The sequence below is a fragment of the Ictalurus furcatus genome, chromosome 15 (assembly GCF_023375685.1).
Source record: "Ictalurus furcatus strain D&B chromosome 15, Billie_1.0, whole genome shotgun sequence".
Classification (NCBI taxonomy): Eukaryota; Metazoa; Chordata; class Actinopteri; order Siluriformes; family Ictaluridae; genus Ictalurus; species Ictalurus furcatus.
In genome coordinates, this window is record NC_071269.1 from 20611312 (window position 1) to 20638317 (window position 27006).

General features: G+C 38.6%; 2 protein-coding genes across 2 annotated transcripts; both read right to left on the minus strand.

The window, feature by feature from the left end:
* Positions 1 to 469: 469 nt before the first annotated feature.
* On the minus strand, positions 470 to 15101 carry phf8 (PHD finger protein 8). The gene is made up of 22 exons (XM_053643714.1): positions 14625 to 15101; positions 13303 to 13636; positions 13128 to 13213; positions 12855 to 12978; positions 11174 to 11334; positions 10934 to 11075; positions 9964 to 10150; positions 9691 to 9853; positions 9250 to 9337; positions 9049 to 9155; positions 8726 to 8817; positions 8257 to 8346; positions 7849 to 8157; positions 7676 to 7767; positions 7420 to 7595; positions 7248 to 7336; positions 7031 to 7149; positions 5691 to 6025; positions 5287 to 5382; positions 5067 to 5176; positions 4614 to 4989; positions 470 to 3998 (listed from the first exon to the last, which is right to left on the minus strand). Exons 2-22 carry the CDS (start codon positions 13398 to 13400, stop codon positions 3910 to 3912), a joined length of 3129 nt encoding a protein of 1042 aa, XP_053499689.1. The 5' UTR covers positions 13401 to 13636; positions 14625 to 15101; the 3' UTR covers positions 470 to 3909.
* Positions 15102 to 19882: 4781 nt separating this feature from the next.
* arf3a (ADP-ribosylation factor 3a) lies at positions 19883 to 22837 on the minus strand. The gene is made up of 4 exons (XM_053644225.1): positions 22690 to 22837; positions 22434 to 22544; positions 21820 to 21944; positions 19883 to 20839 (listed from the first exon to the last, which is right to left on the minus strand). Exons 1-4 carry the CDS (start codon positions 22835 to 22837, stop codon positions 20678 to 20680), a joined length of 546 nt encoding a protein of 181 aa, XP_053500200.1. The 3' UTR covers positions 19883 to 20677.
* Between the last annotated feature and the right edge of the window lie 4169 nt (positions 22838 to 27006).

A 27006-nucleotide genomic window follows, 5' to 3' on the forward strand; every position in this document is an offset into this window, starting at 1 on the left:
CGCAATGATCCAGAAGACCCAATGAGGGGGCGAATATAGGCAAAGCCACGCCTTCGTTTTGGTCTGTTTACACTAAAACACGAGCCTGGAGTTTTCAAACTAAAACGGGGTTTTCGGCGTTTCTAAGTCTCCGGAGTAGTGTAGACAACCGGCGTAACCGTAGCAACAGTTATACGTTTTAAAACGAAAACGCACTCATGTAAACGGGGCCAGAGACACACCAGGAATGGGACACTCGTTCACACACTCATTCACACCTTGGGGCAATTTAGAGCACCCAATTCACCTACCAGCATGTTTTGGGGAAGTGGGAGGAAACCAGATAACCCACAGGAAACTCATGCAAACATAAGGAGAACATGTGAAACTCCATGCAGACAGTAACCTGAGCTTAGGATCGAAACCGCGCATCACCGTCCCTCCCATATAATGAATGTGCAAAAGAAAATAAATGGCAAGCGAAAACATACAACTTTAAAAAATATTCTTTAATTCAGCTCATTTGGAAAAAAAAAATTCAGCCTTCCAAAAAAAAAAAAACCGGATCGTAATATACAACAGCTGGCAAGGACAAGGTCAATGTGTTTAATTATCCATAATATGCAGTGGATTCAACTTGCGTCTGCTTTTAAAGTGGTGACTGCGTACATGTGACAAACAATTTTTTGAAAACTTTTTTTTTTAATGTACTCCAAGTAAAGTTAGAAATAGAAAATGAACCCTGAGAGAAACTGTTTTTTTTTTCCTCAAGACAGACACAGAAAAAATAAACTGGGAAAAGGTGACAGACAGATTTAAAAGAAAGCAATGGACTAAAATTCAAACAGAAATTTGAACTTGCATTAAAAGCCAAACGAACAAAACTCAACAAATAATATTTCTCGGATTCACTGGGCTGCTCACCCGTTTTCTTTTCATTTCTTTTTAAGTAGTCATTTTTAATGATCTCTTTTTCATCACATTGACAACATTCATCATATGATTAATTGTTTTTTAAATGGTAGAGGGCAATTATTCCAAGGGCCTTATCTCCTTATATGTATTTTTGGTGTTTATAGTAGCACTTGCCAATTAGCTAAAGTTACTCAATTCATTCAGATTTAGTAAGAAACTTTTACACTCACTGTCCATTTTAATAGGAACACCTATGCACCTGCTTATTTATACAGTTATCTAAATCAGTCAGTCAATCATGTGGCAGCAGTACAATGCATACAATCATGCAGATACAGGTCAAGAGCTTCAGATAATTCTCAAATCAAATATCAGAATGGAGGAAAAATGTGATCTCGGTGACTTTATCCATGGAATGGTTGTTGGTGCCAGATGGGCTGGTTTGAGTATTTTAGAAACTGCTGATCTTCTGGGATTTTCCCACACATAACAGTCTCTAGAGTTTAGCCAGAATTGATTAGATAACTGCAAAAATGAGCAGGTGTACGTGTATTTCTATTAACGTGACCAGTGAGTGTAAACCATCTAGAATGAATATTAAAAGCCAATATATAACGACTACAGTTTATATTTGTAATAGAGAAAGCAGGAAATGAAAACTTAACAAACTGGCAAAATTATGAACACATTAACTTCATTATCACCTTCCAATGTCATAAAACAAACAAAAACTAACATAACATATTTACCTACACAGATAAAAATGACTAAACAGCTTGTGGTTAAACTCTCACACACCCCCCCCGCCAAGACATTTAGGTATCTTTGTACAAGATATGTTAAGAAAGATTTAAATGCAACAAACCTTTCATTGTAACTATAACAAAATTACACCGATTATGTACACTAAGCCTCAAACCTCCATCACTCTAGCCTAATTCAGTTTTAGATGCATTACCATTTTACTAGAATGTACCACACCACTCCTGCTGAAATCAGCCAGTAGACGCTACACTTAAATACATGAATGCAAACAGGTGAAACTAAGAACAAGACATCATCATCAAGACATACTACTGTCTGAGCTGGGTGACTAAAAATATATATATACACATATATATTTACAAAGCTGACATACATTAAATCAGTAGAAATGCATTACATGACCATGTTAAAAACAATACATGGAAGCAAGCAGTGAAAAATGAGCACTCCAACTAAAAGCATACAAGGTGCTGAGGGTAGAATGACTTCCTGTTCATTATAAGATCACGGTAAATCAGCTGTTAACAAGTGACACTATTTAATACTCACTATCACCATATCTATACATGTTATGTGCACTGGCAGCTCCGTGAAGGATTCTCGTGCTGGAGAAAAACGTTCACAGTGAAATATTTAGTTTGGATATTCAAGATGTCAAACACGACAAGATCACTTTATCCCTCAATTACCATCATGTCTACATGAGCAAAAAAGAACAAAATTTTGAACCAGAATTGTAAACAAGAAAAAGCTAAACATGCTTTGTGCTGTGGGGGAGATGATGCAGGGTACACTTTTATCAAAAAATCATGTACAAGTCAACACAGTTAACAAAATCATTTTAGACTAATGTCTAAAAGCCATAATCAAGGATTTGTGAAGGTTTCTGTAGAAGTCATTATAGCGCTTTACACAAAACAATACTAAGATGTCCAATCATAAAACGTGTTCATGAACGAGGCCAAAACAGAAGGATAACAAACAGTAAAAACAGAAAACCATTGGTAAGCTTTCTCTAAAGTGATTACTCACACTCTGACATTTCTGCTTGTGGTTTTAAAGCTATCCAAGAACAACTGTACCTCACAGTCAGCCAGCCACAAGATATTAACAAAAAAACAACAACAAAAAAACAAACCCAACCTACAGAGTCCAAAGGCAAAATGAGAGCCTTTGGACTCTGTGAGAAATAGAGGTTATTTAACGTGTTTGTTTACTGGTAATGGTCAGTTCTACCCAAGAAATGCACAGCCTTTTTGAATCAATTTACCCTTTATGAACAGAACTAAATTGTATTTAAAGAGATAATCCATTTACTTTTGCTTCACACCAGACGTCCTGCTATAATCTTATCTCCACGGAGCTTATGGTACTTATCTAATCAATCGTGGACTTCAAATGAATATTAGTGTCATTTATTTAGCTGGAATTAAAAACCTGCAGTCTCACTGACTTATGCAGATTAAAAATGTTACACCATACTACATACTACTACCCTGACTCGTTACTACTGTATATGTCTTAATAAACCCAATTACAGTGCAGTTTCACTGTGGTACTGAGTGAATTAATTTGAGAAATTTGGAATAGTTAGTTGTATCCACATGTAAAAAAAAAAAAAAAAAAAAAAAAAAAAAAAGGTAGTAAATCCTGCCTCATGATATCACTTTAATTACTTGACTCATTACATGAAAATGCTGCACTTCCTTTTAAAACACAGTCCTCCTTCACCCGAATTTCTCTGTACTGTGACTCAGAACTGTTTAGTCACCTGTAAAAAGGAACCTGGCTGCACTGCACAGTTAACTGCAAGTGCAGAGGTCTCGTTTCGGTCAATTCAAACGGCATACATAACAATTATGTAACCCAAAAGTCATATTACAGCAATGAAGACTGAAGCCACATTCGCACTAACTCCTGAAGTGCTTAAGAGCTTCCACTTCTCTTACAGAACGCATATATGAAATAAGTCATTGAAGACAAACAAAGACAAACAAAGGCTAATAGGTTAAATAAAGGGTAATAAAAATGCACGCTAAAGAGAGGTATTGAACTTACAAATGATGAAATGAATATTGTACATGAAACAGGTCACAATTATAATAATAATAATAAAAAAAGTCTGTCCTTTGTTCTCCAACAACAATATCCTTCAGCCAATTTGTCTTTCCCCTTTTCTTCCATGTTTGTCCCTTCACTCTCCTGCTTCTCCTGAGAACATCACCACATCTCACCTTTCCCAAATGATCTCTACAGAAGAAGTTTGCCATTGCGGTGTATTTTCAAAATCTTTCCCAGTCTCTGTTTAGCTGTGGCAAGTCCTTTCTTTGGGCGTTTCCCTGTAAGGAGGGAAAATAATTATTTGCATTTTGCATTTCGGGCACTTTTTTCGAAAGGATTTGAAAATGAGCCCTGATTACATTTACGGCATTTGGCAGACGCCCTTATCCAGAGCGACCGATATCGTTTATACAACCGAGCAGCAGTTGAGGGTTAAGGCCCTTGCTCGAGGGCCCAGCAGTGGCAGTGCTGGGATTTGAACTCATGATCTTCCGATCAGCAATCCAACATCTTAAACACCGAGTAACCACTACACTGCTTAGAGACTACATGTAGGTTTGGGATATTTTGGTTGATTAACGAACAGATGTGCTGTTGCTTTTTGGAGTTATGAGTTATACAGACACACCTAAGAATTGAAATGAACGGTTGAAACAATGTCAACCAGCTGGGGGTAAAAATAAATTAAAATGAAGAGGGTACAGGAAATACACGCTGCCCGTAAAGACTATGCAAGGCTGGACCTCCTCATCCAGGAACTTCTCATATTTATGCATGCTTTGGACTCATCTACATGAATGCTACAAATGTAATATGCTAATCTACACTCCAAATGATGCAATGATGTGAATTTAGTGCTGTACAGCCCACCGCTAACAGCCTCTTGAGTTTACCTTGTCCTACCCCAGCAGCCCCAGGACTTGCCATGCCAGCCGGTGAGGGTGCAGAGGGGGAGTAGCTGCTGCTGTTCTGCGGAGAGAGTGAGGGTCGTCTGGAGGTGAGGAAAACGCCTGGAGCCATGGCAGCGCTCCCTCTAGGGCCACCTGGGCCAAATGGGCCCGGACCCGCTGTGTATTCATGGTCCAGTAGGCTGGCTGAGTACGTCTCTACTCTCCTCTCTTCTGCGATACAGTCCACCAGAGGCTCAGGAGGCAGCGGTGGCGACATCGAGTCTGGCTGTATCTGGAGATGGGATGCTGCTGAATGCCCTTTCTCTTGAGGGATCTTCTTTTTTGTGTATTTTCTTTTTGTTGTAGTCTTCTGTTGCTCCTAACACCAAAGAAAGAAAATCAGTACACAGCACTTGATTTGTAAATCCAGTGCCTGCTTGGCTGCTTTGTGCTCACCTGTTGTGCCAGTTTGGCAGCAGCGGCAGCAAGCCCAGTCTCGACAGATGCCACTCGGGCACCCTCCCTCACTGGCCGCTCCTGCTTCGGCAGGGTGGGAGTCACACGAGCTGATATCGAAGAAGCAGCAAAAGAAATTCTGTCAATTACGTATACGCTCGGCTGGCTTGAAGAGAATCCTAATGAAATCACTGACTAGAATATAATTGCAGTCTAATACCTTTAGGACTCCATGGTGTATCATCCCAGTTTCTCTTTCTCTTCATTTTGGACTTCAGTGTGTGTTCTTCCTCATCTGACTCTAAGGAAGGGTACACTAAAGAAAAAATAAAAATAAATAAATAAAACTGTTTACAGGAGAGTTTACTTGTTTACTGTTTGCACGACTCATAAGCATTATGCAGGAGCAACACGGAAAATACGATCAAAAATTTCAGTGCTTATGTGACTAGACTGCACAATATACAAATGTATGATCATTGTATTTTTGTAGTGTTTACTGCTAGAAACTAACAGATAGAAGCCAAGCCAAATCAAGCACGGCTGGGAACGTATTGCAAGCTTGGACGCAGTGCTGCTAAAGCGGTGTGTGGTTACCACAGCTGGGGTAGTGTCTGTACCCACCATAATCAGAGTCTTTAAAACAAGTTCCCAGCGTCTCCTGCTCATCAGGACTGTCGTCGTCACTGAGATGCCTGGCAGGCCTTTTGATGGGCCGCTTGCCTGGCCTTTGGATGACAGCCTTCTTCTCACTCTTCTTCTCTGCACCACCCACCCACATGGCCCTCCTGGCTTTGTTCTTCATTGCCCCCAGCCTCTCACCCCCTCCAGACATAGACAAAGGAGAGGAGGAGGCAGAGGAAGAGGATGAGGACGAGGAAGAAGAAGAAGGAGGATTGGCCATAGATAACATGCCCTGGATGGCGTCTCGGGTACTGGGAGAGGCTGGCGCTTCCTCGCTACATAACACGACAAAAAACAAGCAATTATATAATTTAAGCAGTTTGCCTTTTGTTCCCATTTTCCCCCTCAATGTACTTCACCATCCCCAGTGGATGCTTAAACAAATGCTTCTGGTACACCAAACTGTGCTGCAATGTAGGAATGAATCGGTTACTGGTTTCACAATAAAATTCCCCGACGGTTAGTCACATTTAATCAATTATCATTAAAACTGTGCGCAATTATCGTGATTCGTAAAACTCACATTAAAAGTTGTTCACACACACCTAGCATGAATCTGATGTAGGCGCAGCATGCAACATTGTTTTTTGAGCGTAAAACGGACGCTACAATTAAAAACTGAACGCGTCTGCTCAATTCAGCATGAGACGAATGAGTCGGTCGCGGCACAGATCAGCAGGAGTCAGGTTTCTTTTATCACGTGATGAAAGTGAAGTGAGCTGACAGGAAGAGTGAGGTGAGCTGACTGACGAGACAATGGCGGAAGATTTGGTTTAATATAAGCGAGTTTGTCATTGTACTGTTTTGTTGTTGCTGTTGTTGCAGCAACTTTCTTCTGGCAAGCTCTGCAGACAGGGTTACCATTAATAAAACTCCTATTAAGTTTTCCTCAGCATTTTTATAAAATCCAATACATGACCACACTTCGGATTTGATCCTCTTGGAAGGTTGGAAATTCTCCCGAGCGCCATCACTGCCTTCCGCCATGTTCTCTAACTGAACTAAATGATCGCAGCAAGCCCAGGGACAACCATCCATCATTTTATAGTCAAATATAAAACCTGTTTAAACGATTTCAGTGTGTGTATCAGCACTTTTTGTACATTTTCAGCACGTTTTAATAATAACATGATAATACTGGTAACTGTGATAGTTTTGGTCATGATAATCATGATATGAAATTTTCAAACCGTTACATCTCTACTGCAATGCATTTTTTTTTCGCCAAGGAGGACTCAGGACTCAAACTTAAATTTCAAAAGGTATAGTTAGTTCTGTACCTGAGGGCGGGGTCCAAGCCAGCTACCTGTTTGCTAGCCTTAAGCAAGTCCAGGATTCCCCCTGCTCCTGCTTTTAATCCTTGCACAGTGAGCATCTCTTCATCTGTGGTGTAATCCTCCTGAGTGACACCCGAAAGATTTACTCCAGGCAATACATTTTTTGCAGCTCTACCACGTTACTCTATACTTTATGCAAAAGGACGGAGCTCGGGTTTACCTCAATGTCAAAATCCACCTCCCCAGGCTCTCTGATGCGGTGTGGGTCTGAACATGGTTTTGCTCGTGGTAGTTTCCTGGGAAGACCTACTGCAGAGCAGTATTGGCTTGATATTAGATAAACAAAAATAACTCTGTAACACAAACAAAAAAAAACCCCCACATGATCCTACCAGCTAGTTTCTTTTTGCTGGGTACGACTGGCTTGCGGCGAGGAGGAGGACTTTCATCTATTTGAAGCTCATCTTCAGAATCAAAGTCTGATGAAAGAGCTGAGCTGCTTGTTAGAGGCTGGAATTGAGCAGTGCGTCCTGCTCCATTAGTGTTACCAGATCGGCCCCCCTTCTTCCTAAAAGGACAGCAAATGAGAGGTTTATAGAATAGAAAACAAAAGGGATATAATACTGTTGCTGAGAAGTCCAGTCATACCCTTGTATCTTGCCATTGGTAAGAACAAGCTTGAGCTTGCTCTTATTTATTTTCCCTTCAAAGTCCTCTACACAGGCACCAGGCAGGTCCATCTGTTTGAAAGAAACAAACACTGAAATGCCTATAAGGATATCAGAAGATTTGCGCAATCCAAAGTCTTTGTTATACGCTACCTTGCTCTTGTTTTTGGCTTTATTTCCTGGTTGAAATTTCTTCAGGGTGTGTTTAGTATGAATCTCAAGCAGATCCAGCTCCCCTGCCTCCATCTTTATTTCCTTCCCTTTCTGGCCTTTTTTCTTGACCCCTGGAGGGCCTACGCCCCCAGCACCAGGGCCTTCCTTGGGTTTAGGGCCTCTTTTTTTACCCGGAGGTCTGCCAGGGTTGTGAGGAGTGGTTAATGGAGGTTTGGGGTGAGCAGAAGGAAGAGTCTGTGAGGTACCGAAGGGAGCCCCACTTCTGTTTATATTCTGCTGGAAGATGTCCTGTCAAGAAATAAACATAAAAATGCATTCTTAACTCCTTTAAAACTCCAAACATCCAGTGTATTCCCACACATTTACTGAACACAGAGTGATCCTTACTTCTACAAGTCGTATCTCTTTAGCCAGGTCCTTCACCAGCTGTTGGGTCTTAATGGTTTCTGGGATCTCATCCTCATGCTCAGACAAGGACTGAAGAGCAAACAGTAACCGAACAAACACTGCTTTTTAGTTAAGTCAATCTGGCTGTCTAAAAATCGCTAAACATTTGAAAATGATAACACTAATGCAATAACAAACTGCCGAGGACTGATTTTTTTGTTTTGTTTGGGTGAAATAAGTGAGTGTTAAGTTTATAGTTTTAATTTTACAGCTTTACCCGTGTTGTGTTTTGGGCCACTGTGCCAATTTCTGGTTGGGGAACTATGCCATAATGACAGTTACATAGTGCTGAGCAAATACCAATATTTAGTGTCGTTGTAGTGTGTGTATGATGTGCAAATGCTCCGCACTATGTAAGCCTAGTAATAAAAATTTAAACTTTCAATTTTATGTGATTGTGACAGATCACCTCTTTGCGAGTCCAGCTTCGGAAGGCATTATTGAGAGCCTTGGCTCCATTGACCAGATAAGAGGCAGGGTGCCGCCGATTTTCCCTCAGACCTACATAAGAACAAACAGCAACATAAGAACAACTTTTCAGTGGAACAGGATCAGTGTCAGTAATCCTTGCTGATTTGACTATACTAGAAATCATCCCTTTAAGTTATATTTTACAAGCTCTTTAAGCTTGATTCTGCTTGATTATTTGTGCTGCAACATAACCAGCAGGGAAAGGCAGTGCTCTATATGTTGTTCTTAACATATATTTAACAAATTTATGGAATGTCTTACCTCTGAAAGTGTCAAGGAGGTGCTTGCCAACATACCAGCATACGGTCTCAAAGTTAGGAAACTTAAACAATTCTGCTGTGCTGAGTCTCTTCTCAATTTCATATGCTCTGAGAAAGACATAACAATGATTTGGTAAGTTAAGCATGTTATTAACAGTAATACACCCAACTAGATATTTGAATGAGTGGATTAACACCTTACCGAAGCTGCATGTCGATGTTGAGGCTGTGAAGAAAATTTCCACCAAATGCCAGGCAGTCAACAGGAGTAAGAACTGCATGGATCCATCCTGATAGAAGAAAATATACCACAGGACACTACATATAAAGCCTAAACAAATTAAAACAACTCACTTTCCTATTGATCACTGAGGAGCATGCTGCCACAAAGCCATGTTGCAGCTGAAATCTCTTGGTCTATTTACTGTGTTGATTAAAAAGCAAGCTCTGTTAACCTGTTAATATATACTTTAGGGCCTACTTAGCTGTTTAGATTAGAGAATTGAACAACTGCCATTAATTACAGCTCTACTGTACAAGCTGACATTCACTATGGGGAATCTGGAACTTTAGCTAAGACATGGCTTAAGTCAAATAACTTTGGATTAATTCAATAATCACACAGCAAAGGAATATTTTATACCAGTCGGAATAAACAGAGTGTTTCCTTGCTTGAGTGAGCACTTGTAGCACATGTCCACTTGATCCCCAAAGAAGAGCTCGTTCTGATTGGAGGAGGAGCTCCAGCGCTCAAACAGCGCCAGGTTAGCAGGCGTCGGACGGATCAGGTAGAAAATCTTCTCGCCCTGAGTCAAAAAACGTACAGCAATTCTCTAACTAGCTTGAAAACGATTTGAAATGGTTTAAGGTTTGAAAGTCCAGCTGCTTTATTATAATTAAATGAAATGTGCCTTACCCGGAGCACATGGTACCACACAGAAGTTCCTCCAAAATCAATGTGGAAGTCAGTGTAGCTATCCTTCACCCCCATCAGGCAGTACTTCTGCACATTTGGCCTTTCAAACACAGACTCTTCCGGCCAGAGGTTTTCCACCCAGGATAGTTTCCTCACAATCTTTGGGGTCTCCACGAGGTTAGACAACCTAGTACACACAAAAATATGAGGTTCCTGGCAACATCGCTAGTTAACAGCGACTTAATGTTTACGATTCATTTTCACTGTGCATTCATTTCAAATTCATGTTTTTTAGTACTATTTTTAGATTTTATCCCTGTAAGTCAAATGTGCCATTTTTCTATGTCAAATCCCTAGACCCCAAATGGATTCTTATTCACTTTATTTGCTTGCTACATAGGATACAAGATAATGGAGCGAAACACACTACTGCTTAATGCCCCGATAATGTAGAAAGACATTTGAGATTCAGTCACACATGCATAGCTGTGTGTTGTTGGCTTTATTTATTTATTTTTTAAACATCGTCTGGTAATGTTTGCCCGCAAATGTCTCTGTACTGACATTGTTTTCAGTAAAGTTTAAAGGATTGGCACATTTGTTTTTGCGTGTGTGCACCTCCTTTAAAACCAACTCATTGTCTTGTAATTTGACAGCAGATTACAAGTTCACTTGAAAGAGAAACACAACATGTTGACATCAATTGAGAGTCCATTGGATTCATATCAAATTTATTTCGTTTGAACTTGGAGTAGCATTTTCACTAATTGTGCCTATTAAGTCTCCAGACAATAACCTGTAGAGAACTACTTTCATGGGTAGAGTTATGTGATGGTAAAGTCACACACAGACAGTTCTGTATTGGGATTTATTGCCAAGCCGTGGGGAGCCGCACAGCTCATCGGAGAAGATACATTTTTATTATACTACAAGTCAAGAACTTCATGAGGTACCAAATGAATCTGCATACCTGGTGTCTGAAAACTCCAGGCTTATCACATTGAGCACTCTGTCTCGGTTGGGGCTATTATAGTACTCTACAAAATCCCCAAGTTTCATCTTCATGTCCGCCTGACGCATCACGTCAATCACATCGATTTCTTTATCGCTTCCTACAACAAAACAAAGCACATCAGCAACATTTCATGAAAATGTCCATATAGCTTGTCTGACATCAGTAAACAGCACTGGAATGCTTAAGGCTAATTACCAATATAGTGCTCAATATCGGACACAGAAAAAGACGCAGGAGGCAGACTCATGCCTAACCCATCCCTCCTCAAGACCAGGACTGGAACACTGAAGGAACGCTCCTCCAGAAAGTCCACTGTGAGCTGGGCTCCTGTCGGCTTCAGCAGGACTTCATCAGCACTAAAACACGCAAAATAAAAGAGCATTTACGACTGCTTATTTCGTACGTCTTTTATCTGGATAGCCTCCTGTTATGACCTTAACTACATTTACACTTGCAATCAAAAGCATTGCTTTGAAAACAACAGATGTAAATATGAGTCATATGCAAATCAACGCTTTACCACCAATTTCTCATGTTACTACTTGATGCTTTATACAAAACGATTTATTAAAATTTGTTCTCAGAGAAGAAAGTATCATGATCTATTTTTGCTCTCAGAATATATTTCAGTAACAAAATTTCCCATGTACAAAAGCCATCTGTCAAATTGAAAACTGCGTTTTGCACCGTTATGGTGCTATTGTGCAGCTAAGAGATAAGAGTTGAGTTGTAGCTCTATCTGTCAACACTGCTCACTCAACTCACTCATTCAATACATTTTATTTATTTAGAGTTATCTCATGAGTCATTTGGTAAAAGTTTGCTAGTAGAAACTAAACTGAATTTCAGAGGTGGAATGCAGTGGGTGGGGTTCATTATATGTGTATTTTATATACATATACACTACCAGTCAAAAGTTTGGAGAAATGTGACTGAAACGTTTCTCGTGATCCTAAAAACCTTTTGATCTGAAGGTGTATGATTGATTAAATGTTTGAAATCGGTGTTGTAGACAAAAATATAATTGGGTCAACATGTTCATTTCTTTCATTAGAAAACTAACATTTTATTTACAAAAAATATTTATTTAAATATTGGAGGGAAATATTCCGAAAAGCAGCCAGTAAGTGTCCAGCATAGGTGGGAACTCCTTTAATACTGTTTAAAAAGCATCTCAGGGATTTCCTCAAGAAATCGGTTGCGAAAATGCCAAGAATACATTTCTGGAAATTCTATGCAAAAAGGGAATCTACTTTGAAGATGTTAAAATACAAAATTATTTTTTCTTTATTTTGGATTTTTTTATCACAACACAATTCCCATAGTTCCATTTGTGTTATTCCTGAGTTTTGATGACTTTATTATTATTTTAAAACGTGGAGAAAAAAAAAGAAAAAAAAAAAAAGAATGAGTGTGTCTAAACTTTTGACCAGTAGTGTGTGTGTGTGTATATATTAAATACGCAATATATGCATCACCTTTGACATCTTTTTCTGTGGAAAAATTCTAAACTGTCCCCAGTCTGGTCAACGGTAAAATTTTAATAGTACAATATCAGTATCTCTAGATTTAGAACTCAGAAATAAGTGATCACTTTGTCTATTCATTCTGCTACGAAACACAAGATTTTTTTTTTTTTTTTTTTCCATTTTCTGCTGACTCGTCGATAAGTTCATATTACTGTAAGCGCAAGTGTGATAGCAGACACCATCTGCACACAACGCCTCAATGTGTTCACATATACATGGATATGACATTCGACCGAATTCAGGTGACCTTAAGCCAGCCTAATTAAAGAGAAACGTATCCATTTTGAAAACATGTACTTTTGCACATCCTTAGTTTACTTTCTCAGGATTCAACAAACACAAATTACCTGGGAAACGTGCGGCTGCGTAACTCGCGAACAAACTGAGCACTCCCAGTCTTCACAGGTCGCCCCGAATCTCTCTTGCCTCCTGAACTATCAGCCTGCTTAGAACCCCCACGCCGCTTACGCACTACAAGACAAATAGGAACAGGGTTCAATTAGTGTATGCTTCCTTCTTATAGCCAGTGGTTTCATTTAAGTTGCTATTAAGAAAATTGTAATAGATTATGAGTAGAGCAAATGGGGGGGGATTGGTCAGTAAGTAAGTAAGTTACTTACTGACAGAGGGTCCATGCGTCACTTGACAGTTAGGGCAATGGTACAGGTCAATGTCTGCTGCTTTATCTTCCTCCACTCCAACACAGCTATAACCAAAACAATACTACTGTAAGACACTCTTAATACAGATTAACATGTCTGAGGTTTAAAGTGTTAAATACAAGATGTCACCTACCTTCCATGAAACCAGTCCTGACAAACATCACACTCGATCATGAAGCGTGTGACATCGTAAGGAAGTCGGCACAAGCAGTACACTGGAACGGACGCCATGCTGAAGATGTGGACAGCCTAGTTCAGCACCAGAGGCCTTAAACCCGATGTTTTCAGGGGTGGCACGTCAGTGTACCCAGTTCCAGTTCAATATCCCACCTTGCTCAGTCAGTCTATATTCCCGTACGAGTCAGATACACTGCAACGTGTTATACAAATGAAGACAAATCCCAGAGCTGGGCTTCTTTCACCACTTTAGATAAACTCAGCACCCGGAACATGCCACTACTTAGCACCTGTTGAGACAGTAATGAAACATCATTAAGAAGCTGTATTGAATGCGATTAAAATCATTTACACTTATCCTACACCCACAAGCACAGTCTGCAACAGGAACCTAAACACCGAGCTGAACAGCTGTTTGTCTGCTTCCCTTACAAGACTCACCGAATCACACAGGAGCCTCTGATTACACCAGAAATGTCGAAAACTTCTTATATACGTCGTTTTGCACCTTTGAAGCATCTGTATTTTTTTATATTTCATTTTAGTGAATAAGTTGTACAAAGCTGTAGCTCCTGTCCATGTGCTAGCTAGCAGTCAGCTATGTGTTCATTGATAACCGAATGATAACAGGACCACGCGCGTGATGGTAACTATCGATAAAACAATTAAAACCTGCAAAAACAACTATAATTAAAAATAAAACAGTAGTGCACTACGTTGATAGGCATTTATATTAAAACAGCTGCTTATTTATCTAACCTACAAATAGACCCAAATAGCTAACCTGCTTACGCTAGCTGGAGCCTTAAAACTGTAAACAATAAATACAGCAAATCCAGCTAGCTAGCAAACAGTTAGCATTGTGGCCCCTAGCTAATAGTATATGCTAACTATGTGGTGTGTGTGTGTATATATATATATGTTTACATGCATTTTAATGTTATATCTATATTGGGTTTAAATGTGTAGTTTGATAGTTAAAACATTTTTCTAGTTAGCTAACTACTTACGGCGAAGAAACTGACATAGCTAGCTAGCAGGGTAATATTGCGCACTGACGTAAGCTAAGCTAAGCTATTAATTAGCCGTGCTGGCTAACTTTATGTTTCACATTAAAGTTAGCTGTGCATCTTTTGAACTAAAATTACTGAATAGCAGACTATGTGCTAACTAACGCAATATCTCAGCTGAAAATAAGTGAGAAAACGTGTCGAATAGCGGGGTAGGGTCTAGACAAAAGACAAAGCGCGTAAAGGCGCAGTCGCTGTCGGGTCTTACCGAGTGTGGAGTGTCGCTGGTGGACGAGGCCCAGGAGAGTCATGCCGCGTAGTATCCTTAGGAAAAACCGAGGCGCCGCAAGGCCTAGTTAACGAATATTACTATGCTTTCCGTTCGTAATATTTGCATTTTGTCTGGTTAAAAAAAGGGAAGTTTGTGAATAGTTGAAGCAAAATTGCACCAAAATGTAAAACACGAAGTGCAAAACCAACAATTATATCAAATTTACTACATAAACATTGGCGGTAAAGTTAGCCATGTCAACACTGTCCGTGCAGCGACCGCTGTCTGTAGTAGAAGGAATAATATCGGTTTAGCTTCATCTCGGATTAACGGGCCCAGTTTGTTCACCATCCCTGACTGCACGGCGTTAATAAGAAAGCTTTCTTCTGTGTCATCTTTGACAGAAAATGTGTACATTTTACATTCATTTATATTATAAAGGCAATGAGAAATCACGCTACGCTATATAATCAGATTTATTAGGTTTCAGTGAGTATTTACTTATAAATATATTTTTTAATAGTGATTAAATTCTCATCGATCATTCTATTGTACTGTAACCAAAGTATTATGTATTATGGAATTGTTCTTTAAGACATGATCTGTTGTTTTATCTATATTTAATGCAGCAACGCGTCCAAAACCACCTTTCTTCAGTTTTAAAAATTTAGAAGTGTCAGGCCTACTTCTGTAATATAATGTCATTTAAAAAACAAACAAACAAACAAAAGAAACATGTAAACATCAAGACAACTTTATACGGTTTAAATAGGTTCCCCCTTCATTGTTATTTAAAAATATATATATATATTATTATTGTTTAAATGATGTATTATCGTGAATATAGCTAGAAAATATGATTTTAAATAGGACTATAAATATAGCTACTGTGCTTGTTCCTGTTCAAGACTCTTCAAGATTCTTCTATGGTTATTAAAAACAAACAAACAAAAACTGTCTGCTTACAATCACTGCTGAAAGAACCCCCAGTAGAAACCGTCATAGAATTTATAATGGTTTTAATGTTTATAATGGGAATTGTATTGGTTTAAATGTAAAATGTAATAGTCCCTGTGGGTCTCTACTGGTAATTTGTTGTCTTCTATTGGTGGCATGTTATGACTAGTGGATACCATTAAGGACCAATAATATTAATGGTTAGCTGTTGGTTTGTAATGTTATTTGTAGTGGAAACCATTCGAATTTCGGTGATGGTTTCTAATGGTTTTGTTTTGTTTCTCCAGCAGGTATGTATCGCATGGAGAAGAATTTCCAGAAATGATTGAGACATGTCATGTCCCAATCTGTCCACTAGAGGGAGATATTAGCACTGTAGTACTATCACTGGGAGATGAAGTGAAGTAAGATAAGGCAGCCCACTGAGGACATATGACCTGAAAGTAAAGACCTATCCATTATGTCATATTAACACAGCATACAATATTAACTTGAGCATGTTGTACACCATCCATTATATTATATGGAATACACATGAAATGCATAGTCCTTAAATGCAATTCATTGTGGTTCAAATATTGTGTAGTATTTAATCACTAATAGATGTTCAACTGTTGATGTTCAGCACCTGTAGCTTTACCTACCAAAGGCACAGTTAAATCACAATTAGCACTTTATTATTATTATTATTATTATTATTATTATTATTATTATTATTATTATTTTCAAGTGTTTTCTGTGTGCTTTTCTTACTACATTACCTCCCCAACAGAGTTTTTAGACTGATGGCATTCTTAGTCCATGACTCAGTGAACCAGTATCAGGATGTATTTATTGATAGAGACTTCAAAACACTTCTGTAAGTTACTCTGGGTGAGGGCGTCTGCCGAATGCCATAAATACAGATGTAAATGTAAATCCATTTTTCCACATTCACACACAAAATATCATGTAAATGCTGATCACCAGAATTCTAATACCATACCGTACAGTTCAATATACAATTGTACTCTTATGTATTTTTGATTATGTACACAGCATACATTGTTACTCAATAGTTTCTTCAAATTTTTTTTGAAATTTTTACCAGTGTATTTTATTTTCCCCTTACCTCGTATTATCTCTTATTCTTATTTAAGAATTCTTTGTTGGTGGAGCTCTATGCAACTTAAGAAATTCACCCATCTGTTATACTCTATTGTTGTGTATACCATGTGACCTGTGGTAATAAATCTAAATAAAATATTTTCAAAAATAAATCTAAATCTAAGATGTCTCTGAATACTTTTTTAAAGTACAAATGAAAGATGGGGATTTTTTTATCTGCCATTTTTGTTGATAACATAAGGCAAACATCAGATTATTCAAAACACTAAAGGAAAAGAGTCATTAGACATAAAAAAAAATTGATGGTCTTAATGGTGCATCACCATTAAATTAAGCTCGTCAACAAAATATACATGTACCACCATTGAAATATTGTCAACCCTTTAGAATCAGTTCAGTTTGTGCTTTTCACCACATTTACCCCCAGGTCTGGTAATTCCGCCTGCTTCTTTAACCCTCAAACGATCGTTAAAGTGGAATATTGAAGTACTATTAGAACAATCAGCTCCATGCTGGCCCCCTTGCCCTCTAAATGAGCTGAATTTCCATGCACCACTAACACACTGCTTCAGGTCCGTATCGCAGGCTCAGCGCTGGTGGCCAGGGTCTGGCTATGGGGGTGGGCTGGCTGAGCTTCAGCACCCCGCGCTCCCATCACGCATTGATGAATTGATTGCTGCGCTGCTGCCAGTGTGTCTGTGCCCTGGGCGAGAGCGCCCCGGTTACGAGAGGGAATCCCAGCAATGGCACCTGCCGCGGTGCCGCTATTGTGTGCCGCCTGCAGGGGGCATCGGGGGCTGGTAGCCCGGAGAGAGCTGCCCTGACCCACATACTGCTGTCACACCCCTGGAGACACACTGTGAGGACAAGCAGGGAGGTGTGTGTGTGTGTGTGTGTGTGTGTGTGTGTGTGCGCGTGTGTGCGTGTGTGGGATAAGCCAGGGAAAACAGAAGGCGAGACACTGGGCACCTTGGTGAGAGGATTTTCACAATTCCCACTGCTAGAATTTTCAGAGTTAGTGATTAATGTTGGCAGAGAGAGAGAGAGAGAGAGAGAGAGAGAGTAGTTAAAAAGGTTTAAAAAGAAATGAGAAGTGCAGGTATGTAGCTTCTCTTTCTGTATCCATGGCAGCATACTTTAAGAAAAGATTTATGGCTTCCTGTCATGTCACACAATGTTATTAATATAAAGAGGCACATTTTCTAATTAAATACTAAACCATGAGAAGGATGAAATACATGGTAACACAGCTCCATATCCCACAACCTGAATGCTACAAATAATATAATAATGATAAATGAAATCAATAAGCATTTCTGATATAGCCGGTATAATGCTTTTCTATGTTTTTGTGGACAATAAACGAAAAACCGAAAATATTTTGATTACAATATTTTTTATAAATACAGTATTTTTAAATAAATATTGTAATCTATATTGTATTTCATACAAATAATTTCTGCAGAATAAGCAAAAGTGCTCCTTTTTTGTCACAGAGAGTTTATTGGATGATTTTGTTCGATAAATTATTGGGTATATTCACACAGGTAGATACATTGTATTAATGGCAGTCAATCATCTTATCAACATTTTAACAAGTAAGTGGTAATAACCTGATGTGTATATAGTCTTGCACTAATATAATATAAAGGTCACTAATAAATAAATAAATAAAAATAAAGTAAAAAAAAAAAAATTCACTTTTTGTGATGTCATGAATGGAATGGCTGATAATTATGTTTTAGAGTAAACCATTTGTTTAAACCATGTTGTATAAAGATTGTTCATGGGGCAGCGGCAATAGTACAATAAGTTAAGAAACACACATTTCTGTGAGCAGAGAGACAACTTGAGGTATCATGGGATGCTGTGTTATAACACGCCGTTGTTGACTGAATTGTTTAATTTAACCAGTAAAATCTCAGCATCAGTACAGAAATTATGGACGCTTAAAAAACATGCTTTGATCAGCAGCACATGACTTAATACAAATTTCTTTCCAAATATTACAACTCCATTGTTCTCATTCACCAACGTATGCTGAGTGATATGAATACGGTGGCTTCGAAACGCACTAAAGAACTCAAAGAACCACTCACGGAGCTATAGAGAGCTAGTCTTTTCTAACGCACAGCATCTAATAAACACATGCAACAGATTTGATGGAAAAGCAGAGCACACACTACCATGCCAGAGAGGCAACATGCAAGAACAGTAAATCATTTTGACTGAGGTGTAACTGATGATCCAAGAAATGTGCAGCCACTGTATCATTCTGTCAAGTCAATGTCTACATGCCAAAAAAATCAAAATAAATAAAGAGTAGGGATCATGTCATCTGTCTGTGCACAAATGCGCAGAGGCCCGCTCAGAACAGGGCAATATACGCAGGCAGTCAAAATGTAATGCTGTTTCACAACAGATCTAAATGCTAATAAAACACGGAGTGTTACTGTAAAACCTCAGTAGTAGTACTCTAGCAAAAACATATCGAATAGAAACACACCTAGCACTCTTGGATCGTTCTGAGCAACAACATTCACTTCAATTTGTTTCCTGTACCCAGGACCTCTGAGCCATGAGGGCAGCACATTATAATAGTTTAAATGACCTGCATTTAACATTACACACTCTATACTACAGTAATAACAAAAAATCAGCATCATTCCTTATTACTGATTACTGAACAGAGTTGGGTAAAACACGTTACTGTATTCTAATGGCTTTTTCTGATAACACAGAAATGTTTACATTTATGTCATTTGATTACAGTTACCGATGTCAATCAAATTCCGTTACTTGCGGTCCAAATTTATGGTTAGGAAAACAATATTACGTAAAATGCATTTAAAAAATAAATTATGTTTTGCGCAGCTGCCGGGGTGTAACCTGGCCTGGGTACTGGGGGCTGTAGCCCCGAAGACTTTTTCTTTAGCCCCGAATAATTCTCCACTTGGAGCGGCTTGTCACTACGTAACTGACGTCAGTAAAAGAAGACGTTGGTGTCGTAATTTTATTTCTTCAGTGAACGGAGGCAAGACCAATCAGACAGGGTTTAGAGGAAAATACGTGGAAATACTCTTGTATTATTGGCTGACAGCCTCTCATTCTGCCAAACGCTAGCTCACTGTCAGCGTGAGGAAAAATGGATATATGCCGATTTTTATTTTTAAACCAGTAAAGGGGTTGAAACTGAAATAAAATCCTCTGATGCCGAGCAGGAAAACAAGGTGTGTAAATGAGTTCCAGTTTACATGAACATGATATGAACAGAGCATAAGGAAAGATATACTCTGCATGGCACTGTAGCAGCTAAACCCATACAATGATAGCTTAGCTGTGCCTCTCCTTTGGCTAGCGACACCAAACTAGCCTAGTTATAAAAGTTTTATATTTTATCGGTCTGGTATTCCTACAAACAGTGACAACACCTGAGGCAAGTTTTATGATAAATCCAACCTGATCATATCCTGCATTGACGTGCGCTAAAATTACTGAAATAACTATGAGTTTCACTTTGTAGTGTATTTTTGAATGTTTGATAGGTTTTGAAAGTAACTGGAAAGTAAAGTAATTAGTAATCCGATTACTTTTTACATGCAGTAATCAGTAATGTAATCAGATTACAACTTTAAAGTAGTAATTAGTAATCTGTAGTGTATTATTTTCTTTGAGTAACTTACCCAACACTATTACTGAATCACTTCAAGTCACACCATTCAACTACCTTTCTGGCCACTAACAAAACAGAAAAAAACATGATATGGAGATGTGCTACTTATTTTCTATCATTATATAATCATAGTAGATTCAGCAGAATGGGAGTGGGGGTTTAAAGTGACATTTTTACAAAGTGTGAAAAGTACAGGCTAAGCAGCTGGACTCTGAGCTGGCCTGTTCTCTCCACTCTCATCTTGTAAACACAATAAAAAAAAACCCACTGGTGCTCCCTGATGAGCTGCAGCTCAGCCGTCCACAGATTCGACTCACTTCTTGTTCTTGAGCTGGTTGGCCAGCCAGTCGAGGCCCTCATACAGGCCGTCGCCGCTGGTGGCGCAAGTGGCCTGGATGTACCAGTTACGGTGGCGGAGTGAGTGAAGGCCCAGTTTGTCAGTGATCTCTGCTGCGTTCATGGCGTTTGGCAGATCCTACATATCAGGGTGAAGAGAAAAGTTGGTCAGACAGGAGTAAATGGCTCAAATGTCAAATTTAAAACAAAGAAGATATTAGAGATTTTCTTAACTAAAGTGGATGGGCATCACTGACATGGATGAATATGGTAGAATAGTTTACAGAAATATATTTTCTATAAACTGAATAAATACTCATTTGAATACTAATATGGCTAATATGAATATCACTTTAGAATCGCTGATGTAATTTCATATCATTTTGATCAGTGTCAGTTTATGAACAAATACAGATAATGATACAATATATACCCTAGGGGTGTAAAGCAATATCTATATCTGTCTTGTGCTCCAAATATCTGTCTCTGAATGTGGATTTAAACCCAAAGTGGACATTCATTAAAAAAAATAGGTAAATACAATCTAAACCCTACCACTATGCCATTGGGAACACAATGGAAAAAACAGAGGTATAAATGCCAGCACTGTCATCACTGTGTGTGAGTTCTGGCTCAACCTTAGCTACATCGCGTGAGTTCATAACTGGTCTCATTTAGAGTTCTGCTTGCACAGTTAATCTTTTTATTTGTTCCTGCCTGCAATATTTTTAAACAAATATAGTTGCCTCTATTTCCCAAAACATAAACAAAATAGTAGCCTAATTTAAACACATGTGACACTGACCAGGCAGTTACTAAGGATTAAAGAATGAATGCTGTAAATACACTGCGCAGCACCACATGTTCATGTCATTGAATGTGGTGTTTCATTGACTTGCAAGATTCATATCTGACCTCTTGCTCAAGCTTGAAAGAACAACCTCCTGCTTGTTCCTATTTGTGTCTGTATTTGTATAGATCATATCCCTAATGTACAGGATGACCAAGTCTGAAAGAACTTGCAAAAAAAAAACTGTCTAGGGAAACTTCAACAGCCCTAAAATATTCTTGTGTATTCTTAAATAATAAATCTCCAGATGAGGGGGAAAAGTCTCTTGCCTGCTTGTTGGCAAACACCAGCAGCACTGCATCTCTCAGTTCATCTTCAGCTAGCATCCTCATCAGCTCTTCTCTGGCCTCATTCACCCTCTCTCGGTCATTACTGTCCACCACGAATATCAGGCCTGACCAAATACAGAGAGGCAAACTGTCAACATGCCACTGAAATTACACACTCGAAGTTCCTATACGATGTCAATGTTATTCAAAATAACCATTTAGAATAACCCTGTAGATGCAAAGTATTTGTACAGTAACGGTACATTACACCATCATGAATAACAAGAGTACCAGTGTAATACAATACTGTTGGTTCCAGGTGTCACTGTTTAACATTTTCAGCTGTGCTGTAATTACACCAAGCCCAAATTCGAATGCCCCTCTTCCATGCTCTATTAACACTGTTATACACACAGGCATTATGTGCATTTAAATTAAAATGAAAAAGGAAGCATGCTCTTGTTCTATTACACACATAGTGGCTGGTTATATAACATGATTGGGAAGCGGTGTAGATTGAAGGGAAGAAGACTTAAATGATCCTTGGTAATTATTCTTGGGATAATATAATATGTAGAGATGATGTTAGGTATGCAGGCACAATAAAAACTCACCCTGTGTGTTCTGAAAGTAGTGTCGCCACAAAGGCCTGATTTTGTCCTGACCACCGACATCCCACACTGTGAAACTGATGTTCTTGTACTCCACTGTCTCCACATTAAACCCTGAAAAAAGTCAAAGAGGATCTCTACTGTCAAACAACAAGGTTTTAAAAAAGAAATCTAATTCCTGAAAGATTTGTTAATTAATCACGTATACTGTATGTAACTAATATTAACCGTAAAAATGTTGTCTGAGAAGTGAATGTACCGATGGTGGGAATCGTCGTGACTATCTCTCCAAGTTTCAGTTTGTACAGGATTGTGGTTTTCCCAGCTGCATCCAGGCCGACCATCAAAATCCGCATCTCTTTTTTCCCTATAAGACTCTTTAGGAGGTTGCCAAAAATGTTCCCCATGGTAGCTGGCTGGCCTTTCCTTCAAACAAAACAAAAAAAAGATATCAGATGAAGAGTTACTAAATAGCAATCATGAGCTTATATCAAATATTCATTTGTGGAGCCACAGTCCTGCTAAAATAAGATGTCAAATACTGTCCTTATTACAGAGAGACCTACCATGCAGTCCTTTTAATAGAAAATATATTCAGAGCACTGTATTTAGTGCAATAACAGTCATAGTAGATTTTTGTTTTTGGTACATCACTACAATTCTAGAGAATCAGTCTTATTGATATGAATGCCTTTTTGGTAAAATGAGTAAAATCCAAAAAGTTCTGACATTTACAGTGCTCTGAAAATGTACTTTGTATTTTTTTGTTTTTGTGTATATCTCATACTAAATAGTTTTAGATCTTCAAATGAAAAACAACATAAAACAAAGACAACCTGAGTAAACACACAATACAGTTATTATTATTTTTTTTTATTGAAGCAATCACCAATCACCAACACCTATCACCAATGTGGAAAACTTAATTGCCCCGTTAAACTTAAAATCTGGCTGTGCCACCTTTAGCAGCAATAACTGCAATCAAACGCTTCCGAGATCAGACTTTCACTTATTTCTTGGACTAGAACCTACTCCTATGCTTTGGATCATTGCTTTGCTGCATAATCCAGTTGTGCTTGAGTTTCAACTTACGGAATGAAGACCGGACATTCTCCTTTAGGATTTTCTGGTAGATAGCAGAATTCACGTTTCCCTCAATTATCGCAAGTTGCCAAGGCCCTGAAGCAGCAAAGCATCCCCACACCATCACACTTCCACCACCATGCTTGACCGTAGTTATGATGTTCTTTTTGTGCAATTCTGTGTTTGGTTCAGGCCAGATGTAACAGGACGCCTCTCTTCCAAACAGTTCCACCTTTGACTCATCAATCGACAGAACATTCTCCCAAACGGTTTGAGAACCATCAAGGTGTGTTTTGGCAAAATTCAGACGAGCCTTCTGGGATAGCAGTGGTTTTCACCTTGCCACTCTTCCATGGGTGCCATTTTTGCCCAGTGTCTTTCTGATAGTGGAGTCATGAACAGTGACCTTTATTGATGCAAGAGAGGCCTGTAGTTCTTTTCAACTCTGATGATGTCCTTGGGTATTTTGGGACTTCTGGGATGAGTTGTTGCTGTGCTCTTGGAGGAATTTTTGAAGGCTGGACACTTTTGGGAAGGTTCATTTCTGTGTCGACTTTTTCCATTTGGAGATAATGGCTCTCACTGTGGTTCTTTGGGGTCCCAAAGCCTTTGAAATAACTTTGTAACCCTTCCCAGACTGATGTATTTCAATCACCTTCTTTATCACCATTTTTGGAATTTCTTTCAACTTTGGCATAGTGTGTTAATGTGTAAGACCTTTTAACCAACTTCATGTTGTTGAAAAAGTGTAGATTTGATTGAACAGGGTTTGCAGTAATCAGGCCTGGTTGTGTCTAGTCCAGCTGAACCCCATTATGAATGCAGTTTCTTATTTAATTAGCAGCTATGGGGGCAAACACAATAATTTTCACACAGGCCCGGCTGGTATTGGATAATTATCATTTAAAAACTGCATTTTGTGTTTGGTCAGGTTGCCTTTGTTTTATCTTAAATTTAGTTTTAATTTCTGAAACAATTTAATACGAGATATATACAAAAACAGAAGAAATCAGATACTTTTTCACAGCACTGTACATATATTCATTATTATATCCAACAACACTGTTGAATATGATTGAAAAAGGTGATCAAAAGGTGCTGATTTTCCATAACAGCAGCTCTGACAATAGTTTATATTATATTTATATTAATGTGCTCATTCTACTTCATTATCCTTTCTGTAGTGACACCTACACATGGACCTGTACGGCAGACACTGCACACAAACTCATTTAAATAGCCCGTGTAATTGTTGATATGGTGAGGTTTTCTGTGAGGACATGTTTGTTTAGGTGAAGGAGCCTTCGGTGTCAGCGTTTGTAACATTCAGAAGTGAAGCTTTCATTTTTCAGACACAAGGAAGTCTTTAGGACAGAGGATTTTGAGTTTTGTGGTCGCTCAGTAACATGACAAGCTGCATTTTTGTTTTAATGGTACGATTACAAGATTGCACCTTGGAGAGCTAAAATAAAATTTCTCCCATGTGTGTGAGAGAGAACATGTTGTTTCCTGACAATGTGTCAATCCTGGGATTGGACCTCACAAATGTTCATGGACTAACTCAGAACTTTAACTTTAACATATTCTTACACTGCTGTGGATCTTCACACCACAAAGCTCCAGGCAAAACATTTTTCCCCCACATGGATTTTGAAAGTGAGCAAATCCTGAAACTATGCAAACTGCTTAATGGTCCTAATATTTTTAACTGAAGATTGTTTCTCATTATGCAGGAACTTCAAACTCGAAACCAAAACAAACCGTTCGATAAATCATTTCACTGCACAGAACACAAAAATGGCAAGACAGTATAAAGAACATACAGAAAGTTATATTTGTCGGACCTTTTAGTTCTTGAACTGGGATGACCACACTTTATAATGCGGTGTACTGGGCATCAATTTTCCTGATGTCAGCTCTACAGCTTGGTTTGCAGTTAGAGAGCTTTAATGGCAAACTTAGCCATGAGTGCAAGCAGGACACGGATGACCCCATTTGCTGCCATTAACAACCTGCAAGACGGCACACTTTACAGTACATTCTGGGTACAACCAAAAGTACTGTGGAAACCAAAAACCTGGTGTAGAAGATGTTTATGTGTCTAAGGACTGGAATTAGAAATATGTTTCAGTACTTTTTCTTATTTTTTTTTTTTAAAAAGCAGCCATACATGACAACGTTTCAACAAAAGCGTCACAAGTAGGACAAGACAGAAGGATTGCACATATATAGTATATGGCTGGGTAAATATGCTAAAACAATAAAGGCCACAAATCATTTCAAGTCTTGGTCCTTTCGAGCAGCATTACTGATCACCATAGCAACAGAAGAGCAAGAAAAGAGCAGTGAGCTCATCTGGAATGATTTAGTGTAACATTATTACTCGCTGTCTTAATCTTTACAGTAAGAAATGACCCAAAATGCGAGCCTCATATGACTCATAAGAGTGTCACCATGATGAGCCTGAGCTCTGAGGCTATTTCTTTAAACTAAAGAACACTGAGGTCCGTTCGCTTACATTGAATTATACGCTGACAAAACGGAATTGCTGTGGTTTTACTTCAATTTTTTCGTCTAACAGGACGGACAGTAACTAGATAGGCTAGCTGTATTACTAGAATGGAAAATATGGTGGATGTTTATATGAACGGGGTGGGGGTGGGTTCTTTAAATTATAATGCATGTGGATGGATTAAAAAGAAAATAAGAACAGAATCTGACCTCGACATTATAGCCTAAACACACTCAGAAAAAAAGGGTACCTTTTTTTCCCTGTACCTTTCCTTGTCACTGGGGTGGCACCTTTAGAATGTATCGTGAACCTAGAAAGGTGTATGTAGTGCACAGTTCCTGATGGGTGTGCAGTCAGGCATGCAAAATAAAATAAAAAATAAATTTCACAGAACCTCTCTGAACGTAATACATCTATGAATATTAGGCTCATTATTTAAACGTCTACAGTAATATTTCGGCTATTTGTCGGAGTCATAGAGCTTAGAGCCTACAGGACTCATTAGGTCCAAGCTGATTATTTATATAGGTATATAAATAATTTTATAAATTATTTATAAATTATGTCTAAAGCTATGCTTTAGAGTTTTGGATTAAACTCATTCAATTCAAGTGACCAGTAGCTATGAGATCTCGATAATAAATACAACATTTGATTGTGGTGGGTCATGATTGTCTCCACTGTAACAAAATGTCAAATAATCTCAGATCCCTGTGGATCCTCAAACCACACTTTGAGAACTGCTGATGTAGGTCCAGGTCCTGCACATTCTTTGCTTTTCCAGCATCTTCTGACACCTTTCCGACAGCGGCTGTATGATTTTGAGATCCGTCTCGTAAACAGGGACTCGTAAACAGCTATTACAAAAGGTGCAAACATTACTAAATAAAAAGCACTAAATAAACAACAACAAAAGGCAATTTATTATTTATTTATTTTAATTATTAACATTTTCAGATTCTGCAAGGCATAGGCTATGTA

What these genes read in the sequence shown, in the direction of transcription:
- arf3a (XM_053644225.1), bottom strand. Translation starts at nt 22,837, where the DNA reads ATGGGGAACATTTTTGGCAACCTCCTAAAGAGTCTTATAGGGAAAAAA. An exon ending in CTACTTTCAGAACACACAGG is followed by an intron (nt 21,945 to 22,433) that starts GTGAGTTTTTAT and finishes GTATTTGGTCAG; the next exon opens with GCCTGATATTCGTGGTGGAC. An exon ending in TGGTGTTTGCCAACAAGCAG is followed by an intron (nt 20,840 to 21,819) that starts GCAAGAGACTTT and finishes CCTGATATGTAG; the next exon opens with GATCTGCCAAACGCCATGAA.
- phf8 (XM_053643714.1), bottom strand. Translation starts at nt 13,400, where the DNA reads ATGGCGTCCGTTCCAGTGTACTGCTTGTGCCGACTTCCTTACGATGTC. An exon ending in AACATCGACATGCAGCTTCG is followed by an intron (nt 9,156 to 9,249) that starts GTAAGGTGTTAA and finishes TGTCTTTCTCAG; the next exon opens with AGCATATGAAATTGAGAAGA. An exon ending in GAAGCTGGACTCGCAAAGAG is followed by an intron (nt 8,347 to 8,725) that starts GTGATCTGTCAC and finishes TTTGCTCTTCAG; the next exon opens with TCCTTGTCTGAGCATGAGGA.